We start from the raw sequence: 26,379 nt of genomic DNA, 5'->3' as shown, positions 1-26,379 counted from the left end.
AAAGCCTCTGCCACTGTCTGGACTATTCAGGTACCCTGGTGCTGGACTTTGTATTGATTGGGTGCTCTGTTGTTTGGCCAGCTGCCTCCCCGCTACGGCGGTGCAGCCTAGGGGGTCCGCATACCCACAGACTGTGACAATGGGGCCTAAATACTGGATCTCCACTCAAACGCCAACAAAAATGAAACTGGAAAATCTACTATACTTCAATGAAAAAGGGCTGAAAAAGGGCATGTGCGCTCTCCTCTCCACAGCTCTCACACTGTCTGTAGCAGTGATACCCTTATCAGTTCGGCAGAATACTGATCTTGAAAGCTGAAGAGTGAGAGCGTGCGCGCGCGCTCGCGCACACTCTCTCCTATATCCTCGCTCTTGCTGTAACACTCTCTATATCTGATTGGACAGCCATAGTAACACGCCCCCATGCCAGTACTCGCCCCATTGACAGTTCAGGGGGTTATTTAAATATCGGGCGCCAAATATAACGCCACCGATATCTAAATAATGGAGGGGGTAGAAAATTTTTTAAAGGGCAGCGGTGCCCACTACATGCTCTAAAATGCAGCCATATTACACCCGTGTGAAATTGGCCATACTTACACTTCATTCTCTCCTATAGTGTTTTAACACACAAGGCTGCCACTGCCACAAGGGTTGCCACCGAGCTTCCCAAAACTCTGAGTGGCTTATTTAGAGATTGAAAAATCCCCTCCTTTTTTATAACTAGGAAGATTTGGGAGTCTTGGATGACAACTGTGCTAGTTGTAATGAGAAACTGGGAACTACAGTATAGTAACACTATATTATTGGCTTACAACACTATAATTGTCGTGACAGTGATTTTATTAATAGTTTATGGACACTTTATGCCTTATGACACTTTCTGAGTTTTCAGGTTGAGTGAAACTGGCTGCTGAAAACCAACAATCAGTGTTATTGTAGATATGTAGTGATATGAAAACAAGGAAATAGTCTGAGAATTAATTATAATACAAGCCCATACACTAAGCATAAAAGGCATTTACATGTAAACTTAATATAACATCTGTGCATGTTAAGGGCAGTGATGCTTGAATGATTTGCTTATCCAACAAAGCAAACAATAACTTTACATTACTGAAAATGAGTAAGCCCTTATTCACACGACAGGGTTTCCTGGCCGGGTGACGGCCGTTCATAAATCGGCCGTCACCCGGCTGCAGTAGGAACAATAGACCCCTAATGGGGCTATTCACACGACCGATTTTTTGACGGCCCGGGAAACCTGACCGTCAAAAAATGGCACATGCCCTATTTTCGGCCGTTTACCCGGCCGCCCGACTCCCATAGAAGTCTATGGGGCCAGGTAATACACGGCCATCACCGGAATGTGTCCCGAGCGATGGCCATGTATTCCGTCGCTCGCGCTCTCTCTCCTCCTCTTCCTCACAGTGCAGAGTACATGTGAGGTCGAGGAGGGTCTTTGTTTGCTCCCTGTAGGAGTCGGAATCCCCAATCCCCGGCCGGGGATTGGGGATTCCACTACAGGAGAAGTGAGTGACTACACTGTCCATATATGGACACAGCGACGTCACTCACTTCTGAAGCGGAATCCCCGACTCTATGGCCGGGGATTCCGCTACAGGAGAAGTGAGTGACTACACTGTCCATATATGGACACAGCGACGTCACTCACTTCTGAAGCGGAATCCCCGACTCTACAGGAGAAGTGAGTGACTACACTGTCCATATATGGACACAGCGACGTCACTCACTTCTGAAGCGGCCGGGGATTCCGCTACAGAAGAAGTGAGTGACCAAACTGTCCATATATGGACACAGTGACGTCACTCACTTCTGAAGCGGAATTCCCGACCTGTGGCAGGGAATTCCTCTCCAAGAGAAGTCAGTGACTACACTGTTCATATATGTGGCATTACCTACAGGGGACTTGGTGGCATTACATACAGGGAGCTGGGTGGCATTACATACAGGGGCAGGGTGGCATTACATACAGGGGGCTGGGTGGCATTACCTGCAGAGGGCTGGGTGGCATTACCTGCAGAGGGCTGGGTGGCATTACATATAGGGGGCTGGGTGGCATTACCTGCTGGGGGCTGGGTGGCATTACCTGCAGAGGGCTGGGTGGCATTACATATAGGGGGCTGGGTGGCATTACCTGCAAGGGGCTGGGTGGCATTACATATAGTGGCTGGATGGCATTACCTGCTGGGGGCTGGGTGGCATTACCTGCAGGGGGCTGGGTGGCATTACCTACAGGGGGGCTGGGTGGCATTACCTACCAGGGGGGCTGTGTGGCATTACCTACCAGGTGGGCTGTGGCATTATCTACAGAGGGCTGTGTGTGGCAACAAATTTAAATGAAATTCATCCGATTTTAAAACGGACAGGGAAAAAAACGGATGCAAAACGGGTCAAAATCAGCCGTTAAAAACGGCAACACGGAACGGAATCGGAACGGATGCAAAACGGATGCAAACCGGCCAGGAAAAACGGCCCAAAACGGCCGTTTTTATCGGCCGACACTCGGACCCTGTCATGTGAATGAGGCATAAGGCGGGATTCACCCGACCGGGTCGTTCCCGAGCCCGAGTGTCGGCCGGTAAAATCGCCCATTTTGCCCGGCCGGTTTGCATTAAGTTTTGCATCCGTGCCGGGCCGGGCAGATCCGGACAGTGACATCAGCGGCAACTCCTGAAGGGGAATCCCCATGTGTTCGGGGATTCAGCTTCAGGAGTTTCCCCTGATGTCACTGCCCAGATATGGACAGAGACATCAAGCGCTCTGTCCAGGAGCGGAATCCCCGAAAACACGGGGATTCCGCTCCTTCAAGGAGCTAAAGTGCGGCTAGCACATAGCAGAGCGGGGAGATGCCTCCCCGCTCTGCTATAGTGGCGTCGCTACAGTAGTAGCAGCCGCAGCAGCAGCTGCAGCCGCATCAGCTGCAGCTGCTAGCGGCGCCATCAAAGGTGTCGCCGGGCCAGGGTGCTTTTCAAGCAGGGGAAGGGAGCCAGCGCAGCGCTCCCTTCCACCTGCTGTACACCCCGGCCCTGCCACACAGTGTACAGCGATGCCATTCGTCAGAATGGCATCAACTCCTCCTCCTCACATGCACTCTGCGCTGTGAGGAGGAGGAGATAGAGCGCAAGCGCCGGAAAACCCGGCCATCACTCGGAACACATTCCGGTGATGGCCGTGTAATACCCGGCCCCATAGACTTCTATGGGAGCCGGGCGGCCGGGTACCCGGGCGAAGATAGAGCATGTCCTATTTTTTGACGGACGGTTTTCCCGGCCGTCAAAAAATCGGTCGTGTGAATAGCCCCATTAGGGGTCTATTATTCCTAATGCAGCCGGGTGCCGGCCGATTTATGAACGGCCGGCACTCGGCCGGGAAACCCTGCCGTGTGAATGAGGCCTAAGAGGGCTGGGGATGTCTGCTTGCTGTCCACGAATTAAAAAAAACAAAACAACAAAAAAAAAGTCATAGTAATAATAATTTTGTTTAAACAAATACATGCCTGGTTCTACTTCATTCAGCTACACTGGCCGCTGATACCCAGTCAGGGTTGCCAACCTCTACTTCAATAACAACTGAGCTAAAAATCACAGACAGACCAAAATGTTTACGGACACATTACAAAATCAAGAGCTAGTGATAAACCTGATGTACCCCCATCATCCCTGTATATAACCCCCTTTATTCCTGTATATAACCCTATCATCCCTCTATATCACCCCCATAATCACTCTATATAACCGCCATTATCCCTGTATAGAACCACCATCATCCCTGTATATAATCGCCATCATTCCTGTATATAACCGCCATCATCCCTGTATATAACAGCCATCATCCCTGTATATAACAGCCATAATCCCTGTATATAACAGCCATCATCCCTGTATATAACCCTATCATTCCAGTATATAACTCCTAACATCCCTGTATATAACACCTATCATTCCTGTATATACCAGCCAGCCATCATCCTTGTATATATCCCCCATCATCCCTGTATATAACCACATCATCCCTGTATATAACCCAAATCATTCCTGTATATTATCCCAATCAACCCTGCATACAGGGATGATGGAAGTTATATACAGGGATGATGGGGGTTATATACAGGAATGACGGGGTTATATACAGGGATGATGGCTGGCTGGTATATACAGGAATGGTATATACAGGGACCCCGATCATCCCCATATATAACCCCAATGAACCCCATATATTATCTCCTCAACCCTTTATATAACCCCCATAATACATTTATTTAACCCCTCAGCATCTCTGTATATTATTACACCCATCATCCTTGGGCAGTCTCCTTTGCTGTGGCGTGCGTTCATTGAGGTAAATGGGGCGAGCATTGAGGCGGAAATTAAGAGTAAATGGGGCGGGGTTTGAGGATACTTTGGACCAATAGGGTGCAGAGCACAGTCTTAGCGGTGATAGGGGTGGAGTCCGGTTGTCCGCTGGACTCTACTCCCACCACCGATAAGACCACGTTCTGCCTTCTACTTCTAGTGTAGTGGCACCACTTTCTTGTTTGCACTGCGCATATCAATTTGGCGCATGAGCAGTACAAACTTTCAGGAAAAAAATAATAATTCACGGACAGTGTTTTTTTCTGCCGCACAGTATGGACGGCAGAAAAAAAAACACCCGGTCCATGAGTTAACAGATAGCTGGCAACCCTGTACTCAGTGCTGGGTGAGATACAGGACAAGTGACAGACAAGGAGACACTTATCTGTGCCTTCATTACTGTGTAGAAAAAAGGGATGAATAGATTCCCCTACAAGGGGGACCACTGCATTACACTGGGACCTACGCATGGCTCTATGGTCACCTAGCTATCAATGGACTGTTGCTTTGCAATAGGCTCTGCCCATTTTACATTTTTGTTTTTATAAAAATGTAAAGAAAGCAACGGTATTCAGGTATAGGTAGAGTAGGGATGTACAGAGCCTGTATTAGGAAATGACAACACACCTTGTTCTTTACTATCCAGTCTATATTTATATATTCCAAATGAGCCCATTTAAGGTAAAGTTCTATGTTATATGATAGTGCTTTGGAAATTAAAAAATAAATAAATAAATAAAAAAACAACAGGAAAAAAAAAATCAACATTTTATGGCATCTAGTGCAAAATTAGGTAAAAGGTGAATATAGTGTCAATCCATGCTAATGGGTGTTAAGGAGCATGAGATGAGGAGTGTGGGGGGTGGTTCTATTTTGATTTTATTAGGAGGTCCATGCCTATTGTGTATGTTCATAGGTGCCAGTGTCTGGTATAATAAATTACTGTTATAGTGGTCTTACACGGCCCGAAGAGACAGCTCGTTGATCGGCGCTCGTTTACTCCTTTCACAAGGAGCTAATATGGGTTCAAGCACTCGTTACTCCGAGCGCTCATCCCTATACATTTCTGTCATGTCGTCATCACGTCTCTCTGTTTACACAGGGAGATGTGCTGCTGATAACGGTTATATTTTCGGCATTTAAAAAGATACAATCAGCCGATGAATGAGCATTTGCTCGTTCATCGGCTGATTGTTGCCCTGTCTACACAGGACAATTATGGTTCTGTGAATGCTCCTTTGCTTGATAATTGGCCGCTGTAAAAGGGCCCTTAAGGTCCTCTTACACAGGCCGTCCGATACAGCTCGTTGATAGGCACTCGTTTGCTCCTTTCACAAGGAGCTAATATGGGGACGAGCGCTCGTTACTCTGATCGCTCGTCCCCATACATTATTATCATGTTGGCAGCGCGTCTCCCTGCTTACACAGGGAGAAGTGCTGTCGACAACGATAATATTTTTCATTTTTAAAACGTTTGTTCGTTCATCTGCTGATCGCTGCCCTGTTCTATGATCGAGCGTTTGCCCGATAATTGGTCCATGTAAAAGGTCCTTTAAAGCCCTTTTACACCGGCCAATAAGTGGCCGGTGCAGCCGAGCGCCGATCAACGAGACAGGCGCTCGTTTGCTCCTGTCACACAGGGCTATGTATGGGGACAAGCGCTTGTTACGCCGATCGCTCGTCCCCATCCATTATTATCATGTCAGCAGCGCCTCTCTGTTTACACAGGGAGATGTGCTGCCGACAACGATGATCTTTTATTTTTTTTAAACTTTTTTAAAAAAATTTTTTTAGACCAGCAAATGATCGAGGATTTGCTCACTCATCTGCTGATCGTTCCCCTGTTTATACAGGGCAATTATCAGCAATGAGTGTTAGGCCTCATTTACACGAACGTGATATATGTCCGTGAGACTCGCGTGCTTTTCACGCGGGTCGCACGGACCTATACAAGTCTATGGGGGCATGCAGACGGTCCGTGAGTTTTTCTCAGCGTGAGTGCGCTGAAAAAAACTCACGACATGTTCTAAAATTCTGCGTTTTTCGCGCATCACGTACCCATTGAAGTCAATGGGTGCGTGAAAACCACGAAGGTCGCATGGAAGCACTTCCGTGCGAACTGCGTGATTCGCGCAAGAGCTGTCAAACTGAATGTAAACAGAAAAGCACCACGTGCTTTTCTGTTTACAAACATCCGAACGGAGTGTCTTAGACATGAGCGAACCGAACTTTACCGGGTTCGGCCAAACTCGTTTTGACCGAACCCGGCAGGAGACAGTCACTGTGCAGGGTGCTGAAAGAGTTAAACTGGTTCAGCACCCTGGACAGTGACTTCCGATTCCAATATACGTGAACGTGTAAAAAAAAAAAAAGTTCTGACTTACCGATAACTCCCGGCTTCTTCCTCCAGTCTGACCTCCCGGGATGACAATTCAGTCCAAGTGACAGCTGCAGCCAATTACAAGCCAAGCACAGGCTGCAACGGTCACATGGACTGCCGCGTCATCCAGGGAGGTGGGGCCAGATGTCAAGAGAGGCGCGTCACCAAGGACGCGTCACCAAGGACGCGTCACCAAGGCAACGGCCGGGAAGTTCTCGGTAAGTACGAACCTCTTTTTTTTTAAACAGGTTACTCGATATGGTGATCGGAATGCACTGTCGAGGGTGCTGAAAGAGTTACTGCCAATCAGTTAACTCTTTCAGCACCATGGACAGTGACTGACGTCGACTAGCCTCATACACGGATGACACACGGTGCTGTCAAGTGCCTTTTGCGCACGCAAAACGCTGCATTTTTTGCGCGCGCAAAACGCACACGCTCGTGTAAATGAGGCCTTATACTAACGCTCGTCTGCCCGATAATCATCCTGTGTAAAACCCCCTTTACTCGCACTAGTTGCTTCTCTGCTTTCATGGTATAGACGTCAGTAGTTACTTATCAGGAAGAAGCACTTAAATTATCTTACAGGAAAAGTAAACAAAAGGTTTATAGACATAATGACAGAAAGGCAAAGGAATGCGTAAAATTCCTGTAAAACCAGCACACGGCAGGGTGTGAGAGTTGCAGGGCAGGCAGGGCAGGCAGTGAATGTAATAAATGAAAGGGCAAACACATAGAAAAATGTTGTGTAGGGAATGGGAACCTATGGTTTCACCGCTGCTGGTAATATAGGAACCACCGATGACTCTCAGCCAGTAGGGCATTGTAGTGTGTTAAAGGGGTTCCCCATGTAAATAAAGCATAATCATTCCGTAATAAAAAGCTAGGTAACTGTCTCATATACTTTGTATTTATATTCCTCGCCATTTACAAGACACCAGCTTTCTGTCAGTGAATGAATGTAAAAAGCTTGTTTTCATTCATAGGCTGTAAACAAATAAATGCCTAGTCCTACTGGATCAAGTGAAGTGTATGTGCCCCTCCCTGATTGGACAAGTGAAGTTTATATCCCCCTCCCTGATTGAACAAGTGAAGATTATGTCCCCCTTTCTTCAGTGACGTTGGGGAAGATTTATCAAGCTGTCTTATAGTAAGAATGTCCTTTGTTGCCCATAGCAACCCCACAGCTTTCATGTTTTAATGAGCTCAGGTAAAATGAAAGCTGAGCTCTGATTGGTTGTTATCTGCAACAAAGGACATGGTAGCACAGACCCCACAAAAAAACTTATCAACTAAAATAACGTCCTGTTCACAACAGCGTTGGCTTTCCGTTCCGGGGTTCCGTCTGAGGTTTACGTCGGGTGAACCCCGCAATAGAAAGTCAAACTGAAACCACAGCTTCCGTTTCCATCACCATTGATATCAATGTTCAGTTCCCCCGTCGAAAACCTCAGATGGAACCCCGGAACGTAAAGCCCATTGAAAGTAATGGGCAGATGTTTGCCGACGTATTGGAGCCGTTTTTTCAGACGTAATTCGAGGTGTAAAACGCCTCCATTAGGGTATGTTCACACGGCAGCCTCCGTTACGGCTGAAATTACGGAGCTGTTTTCAGGAGAAAACAGCTCCTGAATTTCAGACGTAATGGCAAGGGCAGGCGTTTTTCGCTGCGTTCATTACGGACGTAATTTGAGCTGTTTTTCTATGGTGCCAATGGAAAACGGCTCCAATTACGTCCCAAGAAGTGACAGGCACTTCTTTGACGCGGGCGTCTTTTTTACGCGCCGTCTTTTGACAGCGACGCGTAAAAAAATGACCGTCGGCACAGAACATCGTAAAGCCCATTCAAATGAATGGGCAGATGTTTGCCGGCGCATTGGAGCCGTATTTTCGGACGTAATTCGAGGTTAAAACGCCCGAAATACGTCCGTAAATAGGGTGTGTGAACCCAGCCTTAAGGGCACAACGTATACAATTAAATATGACCGTGGCACAACAGACTCAAAGTGTTGCAAATTTTGTGACAACATAACGCAATTGTGCAACATGCTTACAACAATCACAAAGGTCAGTAAAAAAAAGTAGAGCACGTTTCCATTGATATCTACAAGAAGAAAAATGTTTGCGCAATGTGCTGCGTTGACTTGCATTGGGGTCGTAGTTTGGAATCCAAACCGGTGCAACATATGCATTGAGTTCTTATGTATGTGAATGTATTGCCTTCAAACTCCTAAACATTTTTCCAATCCCTAGCGTTTATGTATTCTTGTAACTGGGAAATTTACTTTTAACCCCCCCCCCATTGGGATCATAGAATGAAGCAAGTGCTTTCTCTGTGCAACGAAGTGTAATATGTTGGCACTGTGTAAATAATGGGTAATAACTAAAATGAATACTGGAAGCATACATGTTTTTAGTTTATGGGCCACGTATAAGTAAAGAGATAAAAATCTGTGCTATCGTCTATATATTATATTAGAGAGAGGGATTACAGAAGGCGGAGAGTGTGAACTAACATTACTACATTTATCACTCCATGTACTGCCTTCCTGGTAAAGATTTGTGGTGTGCTTATACACAGCAGTAAATCTAGATAAGCAAAGCTGCAGTATAAAGCATGAGGAAAAGACAGAAAAGCAGTCTTTTCCTCTGAGGTGGATTTCAGACTTCTATTAGACAATGCAGATAAACTGGGGGCTCTGATTATGGCTGTAATTTACTGCAGCAGGAATAAAAAAAGCCAAGACTGAAAAAAGTAAATCTCATCGAACATACTAGTACTGAACAATAACAGTATGGAATGACGGAGGAGGATGGGATCCATGCACGGTTCCTGCCTTTTATCAAGCCAGGAAGCTATTTCCTTCCTTTAACTTTTAACACTCATACTGATTACTTTACTACTTGGACATAACTTGGACAAGACGTCTTGTGAGCTTGCTGCTGCTGGGTTACTACGTATGGGCTGCCTATAAACATATATACTTTTTGCTAAGTAATCTTATTGTGTTAGTCTATTATAATAACAATACAATATTTTATTCTAGGTCGTGCACGTTGGAAGGGGAATTATTCCTCTATCCAATCGCAATAATGGCCAAAAGCAAGAATACAACTGACCCTACGGCTGCCACCACAACCTACAGTTCCACCGGCTCAGCCATAGTTTCCTGGATTGACAGCATTTTGAACCGCATTCCATGTAAGTAATACAGTTCAGATTTACATTTCTAAAACATTGATGTGAAGATATTTCTGCAGATCTGATCTTGGGCAATGATCGATTGTTTTGGACCAATGGACTAATGCCAGTCCGTTCCATTAATCTATAAATAATACTCTGTAATTCTGAGTTAAAAGAAGTTTTGTCCTCCATTCAGGACCTTCATCTATTAGCCAGAATGGAGAAAGGCTACAGAGAGTGGCTTTCGTTTGAAGATCCAACATGTCTGTGCATTTCATGGACAGTTTTTTGATTTCAATTGGAACTGTGCAATGCTCCATTCCCCCTGTGGTGGTGCTGCAGGGAAATTGAACACTTGCTGCTGGGTTCCACCACAGATTACAGCTGATCTATGGGTTTCCCAGTATCGGGACACCCTGTGATCAGCTTTTTATCGAGACATCTGTCTAATAAAAAGGAGTTTACTAAAGAGGACAACTTCTTTAAGAAACGGATCAAAAAGTTTCTATGTTCTGTAGGTCATTGCATGAATACATTTTTGTATTTCACTTTTGTTGAATAAATATCATTAGTCAGATAAATTAGGGTTCTTGATGATTATCTAGCTTTGCTTTCTGTGCCACCTGTTAGCTTTTTTTCATGTTCTTCATGATTGATATATGATTTGATATGATTCTTCCATTCTTTTCAGTACCACGATGGGCCGTCTATACGTTGTTTGCTGTGGGCCTCTTTTTAATCCTTCTGATAATAATCTGCTGTTGCTGCTGCTGTCGACGAAGAAAAAATAAAAACAAAGAAAAAGAGAAAATCAAACTTGGAAGTGTAAAGAACAGCGTTACTACAAGCTTGGTAAGGACATAGCTGCACATTATATTGGCCACATTTCTCTTACGCCAGTCTATGTAAATGAGATACTTGGAGTGTTTCGTGCCAAATTTATTAAAAGGCGCACGCCTCTTAAAAAATAAGAGGCGTGCGTAAGGTTTCCTTTTTTTGGCGGAATCAATAGCGTAGTCGACTACGCTATTGATTCCGCCAGAAAAATGGAAACCTTACAGAATAGGGACAAGCAGAAACCATTAGCAACAGACGCATTACCATTGAAATCAATGGTAATGCAAACAAAAAGCTATGGTTTCCGTTATATTTCCGTTCATGGATTCCCCTGACGGAAAAATCTAACGGAACCCATGAACGGAACCCCCGACACAGATGTGAACGAAGCCTAATACTGCAATCTTAGATTTCACATTTCTAAAACATTTAGAATAAACTCACATCATTAACCGAACAACAACAACAACGATAAATTATTTTATATTATTCCAATGTCATGTTTGTCACAAATCTATTAACCCCTTAGTGACCACCAATACGCCTTTTCACGTGATTCACTAATGGGCTTTAGGCTAGGCTGACGCCTTTTCACGTCAGCCTAGTCTAAGTCCTGCACGGGTCTCCCGTGCAGGCAGGAGTCGGGGCTCTGCTGTCTGATGACAGCTGAGCTCCTGCTCCAACGCCCGCGATCGAAGTTTACTTCGATCGCGGCCGTTTAACCCGTTAAATGCCGCCGTCAATAGCGACCGCGGCATTTAACTTTGTTTACAGAGGGAGTGCGCTCCCTCTGTCACCCATCGGCGGCCCGCGAATGAAATTGCGGGTCTCCGATGGGGTGTCATGGCAGCCGGGGGCTTGATAAAAGCCCCCAGGTCTGCCCTGGACATATTCCTGTTAGGACGCGCCGGAGGCACGTCCTAACAGATTGCCTGTCAGATTTACACTGACCGGCAATAATGCTCTGGTATACGAAGTATACCAAAGCATTATAGCAGCGATCGGAATATCGCACAGTAAAGTCCCCTAGTGGGACTAATAAAATCAGTCATCAAAGTGAAATAAATATTATTAATAAAAAGTACAGTAAAAAAATAAATAAAACCATTTTTTTCCATAAAAAGTGGTTTTATTTTGTAAAAGTGTAAAAAAAAAAAAAAAAGTACACATATGTGGTATCGCCGCGACCGTAATGACTCCATTAATAAAGTTAATAGGTAATTTAAACCGCAAAGTGAACACCGTAAAAAAAAAAACGCAAAAAACCATGGCAAAATTGCAATTTTTTGCCATTGCCCCCCAAAAAAGTCATAATAAAAATGAATCAATAAGTCCCATGCACCCCAAAACAGTACCATTCAAAACTACGTCTTGTCCCGCAGAAAACAAGCCGAAAAAATCACTACATTGATGGAAAAATAAAAAAATTACGGCTCTTGGAAAGCGACGATGCAAAAGCAAATAATTTTAGTTCAAAAGTGTTTTTATTGTGCAAAAGTCGTAAAACATAAAAAAAACCTCTACATATGTGGTATCGCCGTAATCGTACCGACCCATAGAATAAAGGTAACATGTTATTTACGTCGCATAGTGAACGGCGTCAATTTAAAAACGCATAGAACAATGGCGGAATTTCAGTTTTTTTTTATAATCCCCCCCAAAAAGGTTAATAAAAGTTAATATAAAAATTATATGTACCCAAAAATGGTGCTATTAAAAAGCACAACTAATCCCGCAAAAAACAAGTCCTCATACAGCTATGTAGACGAAAAAATAAAAAAGCTATAGCTCTTTGAATGCGACTATAGAAAAACGAATAAAATAGCTTGGTCATTAGGGCCTAAAATGGGCTGGTCACTAAGGGGTTAAGATATACAGTATACTTTGATCCAACATTCAGTGAAATAAAAGTTACATATTATCTCATATTATCTTGTCACGTTGTAGGTACAGCCGGACATAGAAGGACTACAGAAATCACAGGAAAATAAATATCGCGGGCGACTGCAATATTCTGTGGAGTATAACTTTCAGAGAGAGGAGGTATTGGATTTGACATCTATTACAAATGTATTAAATGATGTAATAATAGAAATAAGATCTGCTGTAGCCACTATTTTGGACTGGCTAGAAGCATCCTGCATGTCACATGATCCAACTCTCTATTACTTGAGATTATCCAATGAAGTGTATTTGATTTATTCACCAAGCATAAAAACACTTGCAAGTGTTTTTATGCTTGGTGAATAAATCAAATACACTTCATTGGATTATCTTGAGTGCTGCAGTTCCTTTCTTCGATTTGCATATTAATTTTTTCCCTTGGACCTGGGATTCTTTGCTGCGTGCACCACCCATGATTGGGGAGTTGTCCTTTCCCGCTGGTGAAATTTTGATGGTCGTGCTATCTTTTTTCTTGAATATCCATCTCTATATGACTGATTAGCTAGGAGGGATCAATGAAGATTGGGGTACCACCAGTGGTGTATAGATGTGTCCACCCTTACCTTCGCTTTAATTTGGTTAAGGACTCCAATTTCTCATGAAACCAATTCAATACACTATCTCGACATGCTAGCAAAACTCTTGACAGGCAGCAACTCATACCACAACCAATGGGTGGCCACCTGTAGACACTTAGCATAGACATCTCGTGACAGAATATTGCAAATTCATATATATATATAAGCTGGTTATCTTGTGCAGCACATTTCGGCATATGTTGAGAGAAAAAGTAAGGAAGGACACATCTGTATCTACAGGGGGTGCAGCAGTAGTAGTCTTCCAAACCTGGTTCGGACACAAAGTCCCTCTGCCATATAAGAAGACGCCAAGATTATAAATCGCCCATGGTAGGAGGAGGCCCTATTATAGATTTTACTTTGAGGCCAATGAGCTTACACCTCATGGAGCCAATACATACATTTGAAAAGCTATTGACCGGGTTCATTTGCAATCAAACCCATGTCCTAATTTAAAGGGGTTTCTTATATTATTGGGCAAATTTGTATTCTGTACTGGGCAATTTTGGGCAAGCTGAAGAAACTCACAGACCTGCATGTTTTTAGCTAAAGTTTACTTTTTATTGTTCCCTCACAGAATTTTTAAATTGGGGGTTTGTCTATCACAGTAAATTATGGCATATTCCTAAAATATGCCAAAACGTACTGATCTGTGGAAGTCCGACCTCTGGGATCCCTACAGATCACTAGAACAAAGAAGTTGTGGCCCTTTTGGCTTTTTCTCTGCATAGTACCACTTGTGATGAAGTGCTCTTCAGAGAACTGTAACTTAACCCCACTCAAGTACCTGCACAGTGCCAGGTTGAAACCAGTGCTGTGAAGGGTAAAAAGGGTTGTTCTAGTCAATGGTGGGGACCGATTGGCCAAACTCCTACCAATCAGTAAGTAATAGAATACCCTACCGATATGTCATTTAGGCCCCATTCACACGACAGGGATGCTCGGCCGTGTGATGGCCGTTTATTTAAGTAAGAACATTAGACCCCAAATGGGACTATTTACATGGTTGTTTTTTGACGTCCAGGTAAACCGGGCCATCAAAAAATGGAACATGCCCTATTTTTGGCCATCCTCCCGGCCGCACAGCTCCCATAGATGTCTATGGGGCTGTCACTTGGATGTGCTACGAGTGACGGCCCTGCTTTCTGCCGCTCACTCGTCCTCTTCTCCTCCTCACAGTGCGAAGTGCATGTGAGGAGGAGGAGATTTTTTTTGCTCCTTGTAGGAGCAGAATCTCTCTAATCCCCGGCCACAGCGTTGCTGAAGCTGTTGCCGGGGATTCCACTCCAGGAGAAGTCCTTGACTTCACTGTCATTATATGGTTAGGTACCCTACAGTGGCGCTATCTACAGAAAGGGGATGGTGCCATCTATGGGGGGGGGGGGTGCTATGTACAAGGGGGCTGTGTGTCACTACCTACAAGGGGTTTGTGTGGTACTACATACAGGGGGGCTCTGTGGCAGTATCTACAGGGGGGCTCTGTGGCAGTATCTACAGGGGGCTGTGCTTGGCATTATCTACAGAGGGTAGTGTGCGGCATTATCTACAGAGGGCAGGGTGTGGCATTATCTACAGAGGCCAGTGTAAGGCAAAAAATTGACAAATGAAATTCATCCAGGGCAGGGCAAAAAACGGATGCAAACCGAGTCAAAATCGGCCGTTAAAAATGGAAATAAGGCCCGAAACGGAACAGATGTGAAACGGCCAAGAACAACTGACCAAAACGGACGTTTTTATTGGCCGACACTCGGACCCTGTCGTGTGAATAGAGCCTTACAGCTCTTGCACACGACCGAGTTTGGGCCGTGAAAAACGGTCCATTTGTCAAGTATTGTAAGGAAAGACTTGCTTGTGCCTCCTTGGCTTTTCAGACAATCTGTATCTACAGATGAAAAAGGTAGTGCTGGTTTAATGCTACATATTTAGCAATTATTGAAGATTCTAAGTAATGCACAAATCTAGGGCTCTTCAGAATTTATATGAATGCTCCAGAATGATGCTGTCTTTACATGGTGCTTTTTATTACAGATAACTGTCGCAGTGAAGCAAGCAGCTAGTCTGAAGGCTATGGACAGTGGAGGAACATCAGACCCATATGTCATAGTCTACCTCACCAATGATACCCGCAAGAAAAATGAGACAAAGGTGCATCGCAAGACACTGAGCCCTACTTTCAATGAAACCTTCAACTTCAAGGTATGCAAACAAGAAAAAAACATGTAGTTATAACCCAAGGCGGCAAATAATTTAGCAAATTGAATAAGCAGTACAATATGGGATCATCTCTGTCAAATTCAAAGGCTATATACACATTTGAACCAGTTTATATACACACACACACACACACACACACACACACACACACACACATCAGATATATATCAGTGTGTTTGGTGCAACTTCCTAAATACTTTTTATTAAAAAAAATCTTTAACTTTTTGAGATAAAGCTGCTTTGTATACTGTATACAGAGCAGCTGTATCTAGCGTCAGGACAGGGGCACTGACGGGTTCAGTGTCAGTGGGTCCTGCATGTCTCTGACACGCATGATTGAGCTGTCACCTATCACGTCTAAGTTCACAACTTAGATGTGATGGATAACAGGTGGATCCTGCGTACCCATTGACACTGAACCCTAAAGTGCTGCTGACCTGATGGATTCAGGTCTCAGCGCAAGATACAGCTGCTCTGTATACAGTATACAAAGCAGCTTTATCTCAAAAAGTAAAAATAATTTTTAATAAAAAGAAAACAACTAAATGATATCATAGGTTTACATAGCCTTTAGCAGTTGCACTTTTTTTTTTATACATTCATGATTCAAAGCCAATAGCACGTGGAGTTTTTACTTTGGAATTATTATAATGTTAAAGAGGCTCTGTCACCACATTATAAGTGCCCTATCTCCTACATAATCTGATCGGCGCTGTAATGTAGATAACAACAGTGGTTTTTAGTTTGAACAATTTTAGATTTATGCTAATTAGTTTCTTAATGACCAACTGGGCGTTTTTTTACTTTTTACCAACTGGGCGTTGTGAAGAGAAGTGTATGACGCTGACCAATCAGCGTCATACACTTCTCTTAATTCATGTTTACCTGCACTCGCAACACAGCGTGATTTCGCGAGATCACGCTGTGCTGTCACTCCCACAGTAACTTTACCGAAGTGTCTTGAGAGTGAATAGACATCACCTCCAGCCAGGATGCGATGTCCATTTACACTCCTGACACTTCGGTAAAGTTACTGTGGGACTTACTCACAGCACAACGTGATCTCGCAAGATCACTCTGTGCTGTCATTCATGTTCAGCTGTACTCACAGCACAGCGTGATCTCGCAAGATCACGCTGTGCTGTGAGTAAGTCCCACAGAAACTTTACCGAAGTGTCGGGAGTGTGAATAGACATCGCCTCCTGGCTGAAGGCGATGTCTATTCACTCTCAAGACACTTCGGTAAAGTTACTGTGGGAGTATGTAACAGCACAGCGTGATCTTGCACTTATTTTTTACGGGGAGCTTTTCCCATTGAAGTTAATGGGCAGATGGTTGGAGGCGTTCAGCCCCCGTATTTTTTGACTTTTTTTTGGGGCGTTTACGGCTCGAAAAATGGCTGAAAATAAGCCGTCTGAACATACCCTTAAAGTGTTCTTAGATGTTAGAAATAATTTTATTTCACTGGTCTAGTCTGTATTGAATGTGGTTAAGAACGATTCTTAGTAGCTGGTCGTTATTTCTATGAATACCGGAGTGAGCAGGCCACTAGGGCATTCAGGCCCATTTTGTTTCTAGTTCTACGTATAAATATTGAGGCTTACAATCAGTTCTGTTTCATTGGATTTATTTTTTCCCCTGGATTATCCTCATTTCTAGCTCCTACAGACAGAAATACAAGACACGGAGGCTGTGATGCAGGTCTATGACTTTAATCGTTTCTCAAAGCATGATGTCATTGGTGAAGTCAGACTGCTGCTACGGGACATGGATCTACAGCATGTCATTGAGGAGTGGAAAGAGCTGAACGCTACATCAAGCATGGAGGTAAGAAAGCAGATATCCCAATGCGCCTGACAATGATATCACTACTACCAAACATACATAACATCAGTGTCGCAGTAATAAGGCTGCAAAATTTTGCAACTGCACCAAGGCCGCTAAGCCTGTAGGGTCAGTAGGCTTCCTTGCTACTTAAGAGGGAAGTGAGACTATAATTCCAGGGGTACAAGAACATATCATGGCAATTACATAGTACTGTGAAAGTGCAAGTTAATGCCATCTCACCCAACAGATGAAAACTTTATTGAGTATATACCTGGATCTAGGAGCTTCAAGCTAAACATTTTCCTATGTTTTAACAGCAAGAACGGCTTGGAGAAATCTGCTTCTCTCTAAAATACATCCCTGTGACTTCAAAACTCGTTATTGTCATCCTCGAGGCAAAAAAGCTTAAGAAAATGGACGATGATGGATTTTCAGGTAACGTTGCAACAGGGGTAGGGGAGGGTCCCTGCTAAGTATATTTGGGATTGGTTGGCTCAAATTAGATTTATGCTCTGTATACATGACCATCATGGCTTCTGTTCCTAACAGAGACATGACAGGTATGACAGATATGGATTCCAAAGATTCCTGGTGGTTTCTGCTGACATATAATGGGTTCCATCAGTTTTACGTCAGGGTTTGCGGCAGATTTTCTTGCAGAAATTTCTGCGACTTAAAATCAGTTCTATTCATATGAATCGGGTTGATTCTGCAGTAGTAGTATAGATTTCTGCAAATTCCATTCAGATGAGTGGAACTGATTTTCAGTCGCAGAAATTTCCGCAAGAAAATCTGCCTCATGTAACTGCACCCTACGGGTCAATGCACACAATGCGTATTACGTGTGGTTTCTGCGCGTATTTGCATGCGGCAAAACTGAAGCGTAAGGGCACGGCCAGACGTGGCGGAGGTTTTCCGCTACAAATGTTGGGGCAAATTTGGGGAATTTACGCAACGAATCTGCACCAGCATTTGCATATTTGACAGGTAATTCAGACGTTGCAGAAAAGACAGCGGACTTGCCACAGATTTCAGTTTTTGCATTGCAAAGGCTGAAATCCGCAGTGAAATTCCGCTTCTTCTCCGGAACAGTCAGTGTGTGCTGCGGAGTGAAAATTCCGCACTGCAGCCTAAGGTCCGCAGCGGAGTTTTCCGCATCGTCTGAACTAACTTGCCAGAAAATGTATTCAAACAACTGTAAAAAACGGCCGCTGGAGAATTCCACTGCGGACTGTCCGCAGCGGAATTCCACAGCAATTCCGCCACGTCTGGCCGTGCCCTAATACAGTACAGGCATAGACAATGAGATTCCAGGAAATCTCATGTACACGCTGCAGTATTTTCCCTCACGTAAATTGACCTGCGGTGCGAATTTTAAAATCTGCAGTGTCAATTTATCTTGTGTTTGCGAATTCTATCTGCCTAGTGCAGAGGAATATCGCACCAAAACATGCAGCATGAAAACGCAGCGATTTATGCATCAAAACATTAAAAAAGGCACCAAAAAACATATAAAAAAAACTTCTCTTCAGGTGCGTTTTTTTCCTGCAAATTTCTTGCGATTTCCTGCGGTTTTGCTGCATATTTTCCGCAGCAAAATACGCAATGTGTGCATGTAGTCTTCAGGTGTTTTTGATGCTAAGAATAAATCTGCAGACTACAATATTCTAGCCGTCAAAAACATCAGAACTCCTATGGAATAGAACACTGCGACAATGTGAACATAACCTTAGATTTTTTTTGAAAATGAGAAAGAACCACAAGTTTTTTGATGAGAAATTAACCAAATATAAATGTAAAATTGTACACTTTTGAAAAACTTATAGCTCCTTATCCATATAGACCCATATGTAAAGGTGCAGCTTGCTTTAAATAAAAAGAAGTGGAAGCGTAAGAAGACGGGAGTGAAGAAGAACACGCTAAACCCATACTTTAATGAAGAATTTACCTTCGATGTGACTCTGGAACAAATTCAGGTCTGATTTCAAATTAATATTTAATTATTCATAATTCTGTGACTTATAAGCCAAAGCAGAGTGGACCATAAAACCATGCGGGAATCTTAAAACTATCTCCAGTCAGGGAAAATTATTCGGCCAGATGTTCAATTCTAGTTTTCTCTTCTTTCCTTTAGAACGTGGATCTTATAATCTCCGTGTGGGACCATGATAAAGTCAATAAGAATGAACAAATCGGGAAGATATTTCTTGGCTGTGGAGCTTCAGGCAATGCTTTAAGACACTGGTCGGACATGCTTGCCCACCCAAGAAGACCGATAGCTCAGTGGCACAATCTGCAGCCAGCGGAAGAAGTTGATAAGGTCCTTGCCCTGAAATCTCATTTAAAATTCCCTCGACCCAACAGATAGTGGAGCTCCTATTGTGGGGTTCCTGAGATTCCAAACATTCACTAATGACTGAAAAAAATGGGATAGACTCTTTCTGAGGTTCCTCATGCTTCGCAATTACTTATCTGACATTTATATATTGTGAATCCATAAATGATATCTATGAATCCATTACATCCACCCATATAATGACTTACAAAAGGTTTACATATTCCAGGACTAGGAAAAGCAGAATAATAGGAAAGACCCTTGTACAGATGAAATGCCATGTGAGCGAAAGCATTAGAAGATACAATTCAGTGAGAGGTCTAACTCATGATTACAATTTCTCATAATGCTTTAAAGAGGCTCTGTCACCACATTATAAGTGCCCTATCTCCTACATAAGTAGATCGGCACTGTAATGTAGGTGACAGTGGTGCTTTTTACTTAGAAAAACGATCTTTTTTAAACCACTTTATTAGCGATTTTTAGCTTTATGCTAATGAGTTTCTTAATGCCCAACTGGGAGTGTTTTTACTTTCGACCAAGTGGGCGTTGTACAGAGTGTATGACACTGACCAATCAGTGACCAGTCAGCGTCATACACTTCTCCCCATTCATTTACACAGCAGCATCGTGAGATTGCAGCAAGTCACGAGTAATCTCGCAAGATTACGATGTAAACGAGATTTCGTTTCCCTTGCTGGAAATCTCACAGAAAAGATTGAGAAGTGTCAGAATTCAGAATACACATGACGTCCAGGCTGGCAGTGATGTCTATTCATTATCAGGACACTTGAGTAACGTTAATGTGTGTGTATGTGGCTGCACATCGTGTTCTAGTAAGAATGCGATGCTGCTGTGTAAATGAATGGAGAGGAGTGCATGAGGCTGATTGGTCAGCGTCATACACTCCTCTGTACAACGCCCACTTGGTCGAAAGTAAAAACACGCCCACTTGGGCATTAAGAAACTCATTAGCATAAAGCTAAAAATCGCTAATAAAGTGGTTTAAAATAGATAGTTTTTCTAAATAAAAAGCACTGTTGTCCCCTACATTATAGTGCCGATCTCCTTATGTAGGACATAGGACACTTATAATGTGGTGACAGAGCCTCTTTAAGTTGCTTGAATGAACTATCACAGAATCTGGAGAAAAGTCAACATTAAAAGGGGTTCTCCACTTTGGGCAATCCAAACTTGTTAAGAAGGTCCCTTGACAATAAGATGATCACAACATGTTAATCTGCTAGGACCTTCAGAGATCAGCTATAATCTGTTATTGGAAAACCTGGCGGTCTAGCCACGTTCACACGTCAGATTTTTGCACTGATTTCGAAGTCTGTGTGTAATCCGCCCCAAAATCGCATCCCAATGATTTCAATGGGAAGTGACATTCAAAAAGAAGTGACAAGAAGTGACGTCATGGTTTCTGCATGGAAACTGCGTTGGGTAGCCATACACGGATAGGCCTCTTTGAATGTGGCTAAATCATGTGCGGATCCGCAGCAGAATAAACTGCAAATCTGCTGTAGAAATCTGAGGATTAGACTCAGATTTCTGCCATAGATTCTCTGGCAAATCTGCCAGACAGAATACATACCTCAGTGTTCAACTTTCCTTCAGCGCCACATTAGGGGCAATGCACAGTGCCCATTCAAATCAACGGGTTTGTCTGTATAATCCAAGACAGGTCAGAGACGCTTTTTGTATCCGCTCTATACTCTGGCAAAGAGATGAGTTTTCCGAACATAGGATCTTTTCTATTACCTCAGAAATCCCTATCCCTAGATCCTTATCTTTTAAACACACTGGAACCTCGACCGGACGTCACACAGTGGCAGTGTGAACAAAGACTAGGAGCCTCTGAAAGGCCAATATAAGCAATAGAAATATATGTTATAAGATTACAAAACAGTAAAAGGCCATCACATCCCATGCTGGGAACTTATGAACATTCTGCCAGTAGCTCGGTGCAATATTATGTTCTACTTTGACAGACATTTCTTATGTAGAGAAGTTAGTTTCACTGTCCTTTAATACATTTGTAGATGGAGTATTGCGAACAAAGCAAAAATTTCCTTCGATGACAATAATTGGTTCCTTAAGAGTATCCACCATTATATGGGTTAGGCAGGGAAGACGTCACCTGGAGTACTTTTGTATAAACCTCGATGCTATTTACAGTGAACCTTCTGTGATATTTTATTAAATATAATATATTTGCCTATATTTAGCACATAAATTTCCTATTTTCTGTTACTCATTGGACTATTTGCTGGACACCTGTATTGAATGTTTTGGAGTTACTTCTCCATCCTTCTATATCATTTAATAAAATACTAGGTGTGATATTATGTGTTTATGACTATGTATCTTTTGTGAACATCTATAAATTCATAAATTCCATATATATTCATGTATAGTAAAATTAGTTTAAGAGAAGACTACTCTTTTCTGTGATAAATTTTCAATTCCCCTTTATCCTATGCATATTGGCCGTTTCTTTAGGATTAACCATCAAATTTTGGGTTTTTGTCTAGAAAAGTTATATATATCGTCATCATAAATAACATTAAAACCACTGACCGGTAAAGTGAATTACATTGATTATCTCATTACAATGGCACCTGTCAAAGGGTGGGATATATTAGTCACCAAGTGAACAGCCAGTTTTTGATGTTAATGTGTTGGAAGCAGGAAAAATTGGCAAGCTTAAGGATCTGAGAGACTTTAACAGGGGCCAAATTGTGATGGGTTATGATTGCTAACATCTCCAAAATGGCAGCTCTTGTAGGGTGTTCACGGTAGGTAGTGGTAAGTACCTACCAAAGTGGTCCAAGAAGGGAAAGCCGGTGAACCAGCCACAGAGTCATGGGTGCCCAAAACTCATTGATGCATGTGGGGAGTTATGTATAGCCCGTCTATTCCGACGCCATAGAAGAGCTACTGTAACACAAAATACTGAAAAACTTTATGCTGGCGATGATGGAAAGGTGTCAGAACACACAATGCATCGCAGCTTGCTGTGTTTGGAGCTGCATAGCTGCAGACAGATCAGAGTGCCCATGCTGCCCCTGAAATTAACTACAATGGGCACATGAGTATCTGAACTGGACCATGAAGCAATGGAAGAAGATGGCCTTGTGTCAGGGATTATGGCAGATTCGGAGTCCAGTGGCTAAAAAGGATCAGGCAGGAGAGTGCAAACAGCAAGAGTAACCATCCAAGTTTGATACACAGATATGCAAAAATAGATAATTATGTGAGGCAGAAAGGAACTAGACCACAAGCAAGCATATAGGCAGCCAAAAGGGTGAGAACAATCTAGCGATCAAGGCAAGGAACCCAGAGAGACCGGAAACAAGAGAAGCGAGACATTAAATCCAGCACTGGAGCTGTCCAATAGCACCAGTAACTCAAAAAGAGCTAGTGCCTAGGATACAAGAGTTCTTCGGGTTTGAATCCTAAAACCTAGTCTGATGAATTATGTTTTTTTTCTTTTATATCATGTGGACTGCCAGGTGTGTGTGCGTTGCTTACCTGGGGAAGAGATGGCACGAAGATGCACAATTGAAAGAAGGCAAGCGCTGGAGGCAGTGTGATGCTCCAGGGCAATGTTCTGCTGGGACACCTTGGCTCCTGGCATTCATGTGGATGTTACATTGACACGTACCTCCTACCTAAACATTGTTACAGACCAAATATACCCCTTAATGGCAACGGTATTTCCCCCTTTCAGCAATATAATGTGGCCTGCCACACTGCAAAAAGTGTTCAGGAATGGTTTAAGGAACATGACAAAGAGCACAAAGTGTTTATCCATTAAAGGTTCACATTAACTTTAAAATAACAGCTATGTTATGTGTGTGTAAGGTTTTTTTTGCGGAAGAAATGGAATGGTGACCAAAAGCTTGTGGCAACAAATACTTTACTAAGCCGGTATTAACAACACAACCGGACACAGCAGGCTAATTAACACTTTTTAATATGAGTGGCACAATCTTTTACTGGTGGTGGTTCAGGCTCGCGGTTGATAGCTGGCTCACTTTTATATCGGGTAGAGTGAAGGTCACTCCTGTCTTATGCAGGGGATGTCCAGTATATTCAGGCCTACTAGGCCACAAATGCTGCAATGTCTCACGGGGGGAAGTATCCTGCCCAAACACCCACCAACCACAGCTTACACGACACTATACACACACACATCGGGAGGCTCTTGCCTGTCACCGTCAATCGGCTCTAGGATCCATGGACTATGGTCCATCAGCTTATGTTTTCACGCCAATCGCAGTTTCAGCAGCTCACTCGTCAAACCGGGTTCCTTCACTTCCACCCGCTCTCTGTACACCCTTGGCAGGAACAGCAGACATTTTAAATAATAAGTGCCACCCCCCACGACAAGACGTGTTGTAGCTATGTCGCATCATCTTGGCACTGTTATGACACAGTATCAAGATGGGGTCCATTTATCGTGGTGCCAAGTAATTTAATAAACCAGGAAGCCAACCATCACCTGCCGCACCCACTATATACAAAAATAACGTTTGTGTGCAAAAAACAGCAGCACAACATAAATATGTCTGGCCAGATGGGACAATTTTCCTCTGGAACACCACCTAGGGGAGAAAAACCACAGTAAAAGAGGGTGCTCAATTGCACAGTGCATAAAATAGACAAAGCATAATCTGGTATATGTACAAATATACAAAATAGGCACCAAAGTCCCCTTTTTAGAGTTGGGGATTCGCCCCACACCCTTACATGTGAGTCCTATGCTGAATACTAGTAGCTGATCCAAGTAACCAGAAAGACATGGAGTGATAAAGGAACATGTGACTTTCGTTGGACATTTCATGGGATTCAATGACCCAAAGAGAAATCCCAGGTAATTATCAGTCTCTTTGTTGTCCTTGTCTGTCAAGATGTTAACAATTCTAATCAGTCATTTTTCTGTTTATGGTGAATCTAAATTTTCTTTGCCTAATCTGACTCCTTTCCATGGCCCTCCTTTTAGATTAGTCATCAGAATAAGATTCCCTCACACTCCTTCTCTTCATGTCCGTCATACACGGATAGTGGCTGGTGACCGGCTCATGCAGCTTTATGTTACCACCGCATGTGTATAAAAATGGCCGGACCATTGTACAGAACAAACACTGTTACACTTTGTGTCTCCTTTATTTCCTCATAGATTGTAAGCTCTTGCGAGCAGGGTCCTCACTCCCCAGGTTTGAACTGTAAATGAACTTTGTCACTATGTAATGTCTGATATTGTTTGTTTCATGTCCCCTCTAAATTGTAAAGTGCTGCGTAATATGTTGGCGCTATATAAATAAAGATTATTATTATTATTATTTGCCAAGTTTGCAGTGATATCAGAACAGAGAATATAATACCTCACGACAAGGCAGATATGTAGGAGTCTAATTAGTAATGAATTGACATCTCAGGAGCCTATAGGCTCAGATTATATGGCGCCTTAAACACCAAAAACCAAGTCGGCCACAACTTAAAGAGGCTCTGTCACCAGATTTTGCAGCCCCTATCTGCTATTGCAGCAGATCGGCGCTGCAATGCAGATTACAGTAACGTTTTTATTTTTAAAAAACGAGCATTTTTGGCCAAGTTATGACCATTTTCGTATTTATGCAAATGAGGCTTGCAAAAGTACAACTGGGCGTGTTGAAAAGTAAAAGTACAACTGGGCGTGTATTATGTGCGTACATCGGGGCGTGTTTACTACTATTACTAGCTGGGCGTTGTGTATAGAAGTGTCATCCACTTCTCTTCACAACGCCCAGCTTCTGGCAGTGCAGCACTGTGACGTCACTCACAGGTCCTGCATCGTGTCGGCACCAGAGGCTACAGTTGATTCTGCAGCAGCATCAGCATTTGCAGGTAAGTAGCTACATCGACTTACCTGCAAACGCCGATGCTGCTGCAGAATCATCTGTAGCCTCTGGTGCCGACACGATGCAGGACCTGTGAGTGACGTCACAGTGCTGCACTGCCAGAAGCTGGGCGTTGTGAAGAGAAGTGGATGACACTTCTATACACAACGCCCAGCTAGTAAAAGTAGTAAACACGCCCCGATGTACGCACATAATACACGCCCACTTGTACTTTTACTTTTCAACACGCCCAGTTGTACTTTTGCAAGCCTCATTTGCATAAATACGAAAATGGTCATAACTTGGCCAAAAATGCTCGTTTTTTAAAAATAAAAACGTTACTGTAATCTACATTGCAGCGCCTATCTGCTGCAATAGCAGATAGGGGTTGCAAAATCTGGTGACAGAGCCTCTTTAAGTCATGTATAGTGTTAAAATGGCATTTGTCTGCTCTAACACAATAAAGCAGAACATTGTGGTACGCTTCTCACTACAGTTACAATATCTTAATGCTGTATCTTTTACATGTCCTTGACAGAGGACTGGGACAGATGGAATAAAGAACAGCGTGTTCTATCTGTGACATACCAAAGACATTATTGTTCTGTAACCCATCCAAAATGTTTGTATATTGCACAGTTTTCTGATATAGTAACAGAAGGTTACATAGATCATGGAGCATTATATGTGACTGATACATCCACAATGTGGACACACGGGATTCACGACTATGATATAAGGAAGATCAGATTGGTGGCTACGTTTGGACTGGAGCAGGGGCCTAGCTAAAGGCTCATGGGCCCTGGTTCAAGAATT

At 43.2% G+C, this 26,379-nt stretch overlaps 1 protein-coding gene across 1 annotated transcript; it reads left to right on the top strand.

The window, feature by feature from the left end:
• Positions 1-9,663: 9,663 nt before the first annotated feature.
• Positions 9,664-20,058, top strand: SYT8 (synaptotagmin 8). Its single transcript, XM_075836967.1, has 9 exons — positions 9,664-9,714; positions 9,804-9,958; positions 10,632-10,792; positions 12,725-12,820; positions 15,328-15,495; positions 17,173-17,340; positions 17,658-17,775; positions 19,183-19,316; positions 19,475-20,058. Exons 2-9 carry the CDS (start codon positions 9,850-9,852, stop codon positions 19,706-19,708), a joined length of 1,188 nt encoding a protein of 395 aa, XP_075693082.1. The 5' UTR covers positions 9,664-9,714; positions 9,804-9,849; the 3' UTR covers positions 19,709-20,058.
• The last annotated feature ends 6,321 nt before the right edge of the window (positions 20,059-26,379 follow it).

This window comes from Rhinoderma darwinii, chromosome 9 (genome assembly GCF_050947455.1).
Source record: "Rhinoderma darwinii isolate aRhiDar2 chromosome 9, aRhiDar2.hap1, whole genome shotgun sequence".
NCBI lineage: Eukaryota > Metazoa > Chordata > Amphibia > Anura > Rhinodermatidae > Rhinoderma > Rhinoderma darwinii.
This window is presented reverse-complemented; position numbering and strand designations above follow the sequence as displayed.

Coding starts and splice junctions, on each gene's coding strand:
- SYT8 (XM_075836967.1), top strand. CDS start 9,850: ATGGCCAAAAGCAAGAATACAACTGACCCTACGGCTGCCACCACAACC. Junction 9,959..10,631: donor CATTTTGAACCGCATTCCAT/GTAAGTAATACA, acceptor CATTCTTTTCAG/TACCACGATGGGCCGTCTAT. Junction 17,341..17,657: donor ACGCTACATCAAGCATGGAG/GTAAGAAAGCAG, acceptor ATGTTTTAACAG/CAAGAACGGCTTGGAGAAAT.